Here is a 7,646-nt window from a genome sequence, read left to right as displayed (position 1 = left end):
TTTTTAGGCATAAGATCAGATCAAATCCTGTAGCAGATTTAAATAAAGGAAGACTTCTAAAACATATGCACGAGTAATATTTTAAAACTAAAGGACAGTATCATAATTGAATCTTCTTTTGAACTACAACCTACTCTCTGGAATCCTGCTATTGAATTTTTTGTATTTACCTGCATGTTTTATTTTGTTATTGTATTTTTTATTTATTATAGAATAGATTTAGGAAAGTTGAGAGTACCTCAAAATATTCATATTTTTGGACTGATGTATAAGCTAATATATATCATTTGATATGTACATCAACATATTTAAATATACCACCCTAGTCTCAGCTCACTTTACAACTACCTACTATATATTTAACAATATATAATTTACATATATTTAACAGTATGTTTTCTCATACGTAAATTGCACTTTTGCTTTTATTATAGGTATGTATATTTCCCATTCCTTATAAACAATAATCTGTTAACTAAAATGCTGACTTAAATAATGACAATAACATATAGGTAGGATGGAAATTAAAATACAACTCCCGTTTAAATAAAAACTCTTTATTTATTTAAGAGGAATGAACCTAGAACTGTGGGTAGCACCAATACCTGGTCTACCATGTTTTACAGGCTTGTAAGTAATGCTGAATTCGCCAAGATAATGGCCAATCATCTCAGGCTGCAAATGAACAAAAATGTGTTAAAACAGATTTTAAAAATTTGTCTGTGTAAGTTTACCTTGACTTCAACCTGGGCGAAGGTCTTGCCGTTGTAAACACCGATCATGCTTCCAACCATCTCAGGCATGACAATCATGTTTCTGAGGTGTGTTTTAACAACCTCGGGTTTCTCATTGGGCAAAGTTTCCTTTTTGGCCTTTCTCAATTTCTTGACAAGTGCCATAGGCTTGCGACGAAGTCCCCTGGTGAACCTCCTCCTAGCTCTGCAGTGCATCAACTGGGTAAGTTGTTCACTATAAAAAAAAAATAAAAAAATTAAAATGATTTATGCAGATATAACACGGCTAGTTTTAACCAATATACTCACCCTGGCAAGTCAAGGAGTTGGTCCAAATCAACACCCTGGAAAGTAAACTTCCTGAACAACCTCTTCTTCTTGACAGTTTCATCTTGCTAAAATAAAAAATTAAACAATGACAATAGAACAAAAGGTACACAAGCTGTTTTCAATTCACTTTTTGCAAGCGCAAGAAGTAATTTTTTTGTTTTTCTCTGCGGTTGTTGCAGTTGTAATAGATGTGGGTTCTTTTTTGGTAGAATATCAAACAACCTGGTTTATCTTTTTGTGTATACATTTTGGGACAACCCGATACGTTCTTGGAGTTCGTGCAAATTATTAAAACTTTCAGCTGATAACAACTTACGTATTTACATAATCAATAAAATCAACTTTTTGATTAATCATTGAATGTTATTTTATACACTTTTCCTGAGGGGGGAAACTATAGTTTTTAGTGGAAATTTAGTGAATTTCCAGCTCCTGCAGTGTTTGAGAAAAGATCTCGAAGCTTCCAAAAGCCTCCTCAAACTTCAAAAAACGGTTTTTTAGTCAAATCCAGATACTTCTAAACATGAGTAAAACCATCTTTTACTAAAAGTGAAAAACATGTTTTACATCGGTTTTATCCCAGATGATTTGCAGCCTCGGAAGAATAATTTTAGCTTAAAAATCACTTTACATAAAAAAATTATTTTTTTATAGGGTGTGACCTTATTGGGCATTAAACCTTGGGTCTATACGTCAACGGTGCATCCAGCTCCAACAGAGCAAAGCCCTCGCAAATCCTGGCCCCAGGCTCCCAAGAACGGAAACCCATGGATCTGGCAAACTGATGCTTTTAATATTAATATTGTACGCATGGCTTTATCGCGGATGGGTCTGTGTCTAGTCACCATCAACTCCTCCAAGCTTGCTGGAGATTCCTTGATCTCTGGAGTCCGAGGAGGCCCCCTTAATCCAGCCCACAGGCGTCCCCACAAATCAGCTGTGTCACACCACCAAATGGGGAACCAAGGAACAAGAGTTACCTTGGGTCTATACAAGTCAACGGTGCATCCGGCTCCAACAGAGCAAAGCCCCTGCGAACCCTGGCCCCAGGCTCCCAAGAACGGAAACCCACGGATCTGGGTGGGATATTAAATTTTATCTATTAGCTGGATGTCAGTTAAGAAGTTAAAAAAATTCTTTACTGATGTTGAGTTATTGTTTAGTATTGGAGGTCTTTGGGGATATGATGGAGGGTTCTTGCTTAAAAATTTAAAAATCACGAACTGTAGGTTTTTGATAAAAACGCGTTTTGTGTTCACTTTTATACTGAACAGCATGTTTTTCAAGGATTGCAAAACATAGCGGACGTGACTCGTGCCAGGCGTGAAAATACCAAGGTTTAAAGGGCGAGAAAGTTTTTTTATTACGTTTTTTGAATTTCCGTTTTTCTGTTCTTTTCTCAATTTTTTGTACATGAGCATATCAGTTACTACAAATTGTCTGTATGTATCAATCTGCCAGGGTAAAAATCTAGTCTCCGGGAATTCAGATTTTAAGGTTAGTGAATGTCGAATAAAACACGCCGTTCTGTAATTGTTCTCTTTTCAGACGGACTGGGGGTCGTCTCTGAGTAGAATTCCTGTCGAAATTTCCAACAAAATGATGCGATGTTTAAAATAAAAATGGATAAAAAGTACTCACTTCAGCCATGGTTAAATCCTTTCAAATAGAGACACGTGAAAGAAACCAAAACGTTGAAAAACGTCCGGTTAGAGAGAAATGGCCGACTGAACTGAGACTGAGTGATTAAAGGCCAGATCGCGCTGGATCCCTGCCCAATTGATGGGTCACCAAAGGAAAAAAACAATCCGTCCTATTTAACAAAAATTGTTTAAATTATACAACATTAACATTGAAGCAGATCTCTTATTTAAATATATATTTTTTATAAAATAATTTTGAAGCACAGTAGATCTACTGAGGTCAAGCTGCAGAAGGCCTTGTGGCCGCCTCTTTTATCCCTTTACAAATATTTAAAAGAGAATAAGAGAAAAGTGACTATCGCCCAGCTAGTAATCTTCCACCCCTTAGAATTAAATCAACTTAGACAATTTTATTTAAACAAACATCCTTTATTTATTGACTCCCATGCCCTTATATCCCATTTTCAATCTGGATTCCAAAAATTTCATAGTTGTGAGACATTCCTTTTCAAAAATCTCAGATGATATCTGTCAAGGCATGTTAATATATGTACTATTATTGTTCTCTTTAATTTTTCCAATGCATTCAGTTCCGTAAATTATAATTTAGAAACTGATGCTTCTCTTGGTTTTTCTCCTACTGCTACTAATCTCATCTGCCTGACAACTTTAAGATAAAACTTTCAAATTCTATCTCCCCTTCTCACTCAATTTCATTGGAATACCCCAAGGCTCTATTCTTGAACTTTTACTCTTTTCTATGTTTATTAAAGATCTCCCATTAGTTCTTAACTTTTCCTAACTTTAACTTATGCTGATGATGCTTTACATTCATGTCCTACAAGCCACTTCTTTGAAGCTATCTCACTGTTCTACCATGATTTTGATTCTCTCAACCAATAGTCAAGAAATAATGGCATTCTTTTAAACCATAACAAATCCCAGTATTTATTAATTTTCAATAAATCCATTAGTACACATTGTCTATCTCTTACTCATATCAACAGTTCCCCTATTGAATTTTGCCCTAAAGTTAAAAATCTTGGTGTTATTTTTAACTCCAAGCTTACATGGAATGACTATGTGAGCTCTATTATTACAAAGATCTACTCATGCCTCCATTCTCTTCGATGCCTTAGCTTTTTCACTCACAGAAAATCAATAAATTTTTGTGAGATTTTCAGATATGTACTACCTGCAACCATTGTTCTTATAAATTTATCAAATTGTGTTTATGCTGTTTCGTTATTTAGGCAACAGCTGTTCAGAATAAGTACCCAACAATTTCCAAACCTTGACCAAATTTGTTTGCAGAAGGACAACATGGTTTTATGCACAGTAGATCTCCAAGTACAAATTGGTTGGTTTTTTGTGAATTTCTGAATTAGATTGAGAAAGGTTCCCAGCTTGATGCTGTTTACACCAATCTTTCTAAAGCGTTGATTTATTTTGACCACAACCATCTATTGTTTAAAATTTAATACCTTGGCATTTGGGTATGTTGATTTCTTGGATTAGATCATATTTAAAATGCCAATGAGTGTTTTATTTAGATACTGTGTACAATTTGCCTGCTGTTCTAGGTTCAAATTCTGGCATAGTCTCTGAAAGTTTAATTGAGAATAATATGAATTTTTTAAAAAGTTGTTTGCCTCATATAAGCGACATCCATCAGGTAGTCCTCTTGTACTTTATTATTTTATTTTACTTTTTGTTTAAATGACCTCATGGATAGGAAACAGAGCACTAGTTTAAATTAAAAAAAATACTTTATTTTGATCAATTGTATAAAAATACTCTATGTTTCCAGATCACGTTCAATCAGCTTCCATGGTATTGTGTTGAACTTCAATCTGTCATGAATTTTTTCAAAATCCTCAAAAAGCACAAATGATATAGAGCACTGTGGGGAACAGAAAAGTACAGATCCCAATATATTAGCAGGCATCTGGTCATAAAAATTTCTCTGCATAAGCCATAGAATGCATTCTGTGAAAAGAGATTTTTCACAGTAATGACACTTTGCCACTGGCCCTTCATACAACATGCTTTTTATAGTCATCGGAAGTTTATTTATAATTTCAGGAAATAGGCATTGCCTAGTGTCTATCACTTTGAAGCACAGATCGTGAATTATTCTCAGGGAGAGTTCAAATAGAGATGGTGTCTGGAAATTGCTGGAATAAAACACCTTCCTAATTATTTTGGGGAGAGTGATTATTTTGTCAAAACTCGGTATAGATATTAAAATGTTGTTTAAACACTCATCGGATTTTATATTCTCACTTGCACATCTGCAAATAGATAAAAAATAAAAGCACAAATTAAAAAAACAAGACATATGTTCATTTTTTACCCAGTTAAATCAAAATGCCAAAGACTACTATTTGTAAGTAAGCTGCATCGTTGTGTCATCGCACAGCCTAGATCGTAAGACAGATAATTAAGCTGCGAATTATTAATAATCGATATCATTGGGCTGCTGATGAACTTCTCAAAAGGTAAAAACCTAAGCTTGTTTCCATTTAGTGATAAAAATGTCAAATTCGGCAGATAGACCTGAAACAAAATACCTCATTGGGCAAGATCTATGGAAAAGGCGTTGACTTACAATGTCAAGAGGAAGACTCGTGAGATGATTATTATCAAGAACTAGTTCCTGGAGACTTTTCAAGTGAAACAGAAGAGGAGGCAAATGTGTAATCTTGTTCCCACGCAAGTTTAATATCGCCAGTGCCTTCAAATCTTTGATTTCTAAAGTTAATAACAGTCTATTAATAATAGTGCTGTGTCAATTTTACGGTACAATAAAGTAATAGACAAAAGTTAATAAAGGTAATGTTGTATGACTTTTTATAATGAAAAAAAAAAAAAAATGAAAAATAGAATATTTACTTATTGCATTATATTTATTATATATAATTATTAGCAAAGAAAAAATGTTACCTGTAGGAATGAAAGTTAATTTGTTATTCTGAAGATTCAGAATATTTAGGTTTTTCAAGCGTCCAATTGTTTTTGGTAGTTGTTCCAACTGATTGCTTTGAAGTTCAAGTACAGATAAAAATTTCAGTAGTCCTATATTGTCAGGTAATGTAGTAATATCATTACCGACGAGAAACATCGAGGTTAGAAGTTTCATATTGTGTATCCAGTCTGGCTGCAACAGAATAAAATTAGCAACTAGAATAAGAAAAATTCTATTGAACTTACCAAAGTGTTCAAGTTGTTCCATTTCATGTATAATTCTTCGATGTGTTTACCATGGTATAACAGTTCAATTGGAAGCTGTTTAAGACCCTTATAATTCCAGTGTAAAATGTATCTGTTCTTTAGCTCATCGACGACCTCTTTACATAGGTACACATTGTTGGCAATGTTCTCACATAGTGGCATTTTGAAGTTTACAAATTTTGATTTACAGAATACAGTTCAGTAAAAAACTTTAGTGTCTCATTTTTATCTGACACATATTTGAGAATTGACCATATGCCAAAATAAGGGTATTATTGTTTTTAAAAATAAGTTTACAAGTTTAAATAAAGTAACTTTCAAACTTATTGCTATGACATAAACTTTGATTTTAAACTATGTTAAACTAGTGGAAATTAGTGCCAAAGCCAAATCTATCTACTTTGCTTTAAATAGTATTAAGAAATGGGCAGAGTTTGTGTTTCTCAAGTAAACTTTTTATATTGTAAGATGTTTTGTAGGGTGTAATATTTAATATAGTATACAACATATTATTTAAATAATAAAAGATATTTCTCCAAACAACTAGATTCAAATGACTAATGATAGAGCAAGAACAAATCAGTCTTTAGTCTTTGATTTTTTTTTTTAAATTCAATAATCTAATATTGTACTGTGTTAATGACAATTTGTACAGAAAGAGAAAAAATTTCATTTTATATTAATTTACAAATATGGATTAGTGATGGTGAATGTATGGACGATTGACAAAATTCCCTTTTCACATATACATTGCAGTTTGTGAATAATTAGGAACATATCTCAAAAACTCCAATTTTTCAGGACTTTATTTCCAACATCATTTCCAACTGAAAACTCCACCCTATATCTTATTATTAATTTTTAAGGGCGTTTTAATGCCTAAGGTCATTTCACGCCCTAACATCCAAACCTTCTATCTTAGTTTAATTATATCGCTTCTGAGTGCTATAAAGCTCTGACTCCAAACATTCACTCATAAACTAATTTATCTTATTGCCATTTAAAGCTTTAATTTATCTTTTTAAAATTTTTAATTTGGAACGCCAAATGTATGCAAAAATTTTAAATTACATGTAACATTTATTCTTTTATTTTTTATTAGAATTTTGAATTTTTGTTCCAAAATTTAAACATTTCCCATAGGCTTGTATGGCTAATAATAATAATAATGGAGTCAGACTAGCAAACTATATCTTATTACATTAATTTCACAATCTTCATATCAACTATTTAAAATCTATACATTTTTTAGAGGTGTTGGTGGCCGCAATCGCTTAGGCATTGACATTGTGCTCATCACTGTAAAGGTTCTGAGTTCGAACCCAACATACTACAAATGGTTTTTTTCTCAAAACCACCGGCACCGCGAGAGTTCATATAACCTCATGGTTGAAATATCCTCATAAAGTAAATAAATAAAAATTACTTGGACATTAGGATAAAAAAATTATAATGAATATAAACTTTGACCAAATATGTTATTTCCAACATTCAGATCATCCCAAAAGGTACTTTAACTAATAAATAATACTAAATTGGATTAAAATTCCGGATGAATAACTGTAGAATTAAAAAAAGATTCTATACTAGTATGAGTAATAATAGGAATTATTGTTGAGACACAAGAATTTCAGGGTCTGCATACTAATTTATTTGATATTGGGTAGTCAATGTTTATAAAGTCAGAACAAATAGTGCATATTTT

At 32.7% G+C, this 7,646-nt stretch overlaps 2 protein-coding genes across 3 annotated transcripts; both read right to left on the bottom strand.

The window, feature by feature from the left end:
• Positions 1–536: 536 nt before the first annotated feature.
• LOC106663934 (40S ribosomal protein S15) lies at positions 537–2,816 on the bottom strand. Its single transcript, XM_014389187.2, has 4 exons — positions 2,706–2,816; positions 1,044–1,129; positions 735–969; positions 537–675 (listed from the first exon to the last, which is right to left on the bottom strand). Exons 1-4 carry the CDS (start codon positions 2,712–2,714, stop codon positions 562–564), a joined length of 444 nt encoding a protein of 147 aa, XP_014244673.1. The 5' UTR covers positions 2,715–2,816; the 3' UTR covers positions 537–561.
• Positions 2,817–4,457: 1,641 nt separating this feature from the next.
• Positions 4,458–6,280, bottom strand: LOC106663952 (leucine-rich repeat-containing protein 28-like). Of its 2 annotated transcripts, none has more exons than XM_014389213.2 (5): positions 5,921–6,280; positions 5,654–5,863; positions 5,319–5,461; positions 5,064–5,266; positions 4,458–5,001 (listed from the first exon to the last, which is right to left on the bottom strand). In XM_014389213.2, exons 1-5 carry the CDS (start codon positions 5,940–5,942, stop codon positions 4,506–4,508), a joined length of 1,074 nt encoding a protein of 357 aa, XP_014244699.1. In that variant the 5' UTR covers positions 5,943–6,280; the 3' UTR covers positions 4,458–4,505. The 2 variants fall into 2 exon arrangements, with proteins under 2 accessions (XP_014244699.1, XP_014244698.1); XM_014389212.2 differs by having other exon boundaries at positions 5,654–5,867; positions 5,921–6,275.
• Positions 6,281–7,646: the final 1,366 nt, after the last annotated feature.

This window comes from Cimex lectularius, unplaced genomic scaffold (assembly GCF_000648675.2).
Source record: "Cimex lectularius strain Harlan isolate CLEC.00 unplaced genomic scaffold, Clec_2.1 scaffold7, whole genome shotgun sequence".
NCBI classification, from domain to species: Eukaryota; Metazoa; Arthropoda; class Insecta; order Hemiptera; family Cimicidae; genus Cimex; species Cimex lectularius.
Note: the sequence above shows the minus strand (reverse complement) of the source record. Positions and strands in the feature narration are given on the sequence as shown.

What these genes read in the sequence shown, in the direction of transcription:
- LOC106663934 (XM_014389187.2), bottom strand. An exon ending in CAACTCCTTGACTTGCCAGG is followed by an intron (nt 970 to 1,043) that starts GTGAGTATATTG and finishes TTTTTTTTATAG; the next exon opens with TGAACAACTTACCCAGTTGA. An exon ending in TCGCCCAGGTTGAAGTCAAG is followed by an intron (nt 676 to 734) that starts GTAAACTTACAC and finishes GTTCATTTGCAG; the next exon opens with CCTGAGATGATTGGCCATTA.
- LOC106663952 (XM_014389212.2), bottom strand. Translation starts at nt 6,103, where the DNA reads ATGCCACTATGTGAGAACATTGCCAACAATGTGTACCTATGTAAAGAG. An exon ending in ATTAACTTTCATTCCTACAG is followed by an intron (nt 5,462 to 5,653) that starts GTAACATTTTTT and finishes TATTAACTTTAG; the next exon opens with AAATCAAAGATTTGAAGGCA. An exon ending in TGGCATTTTGATTTAACTGG is followed by an intron (nt 5,002 to 5,063) that starts GTAAAAAATGAA and finishes ATCTATTTGCAG; the next exon opens with ATGTGCAAGTGAGAATATAA.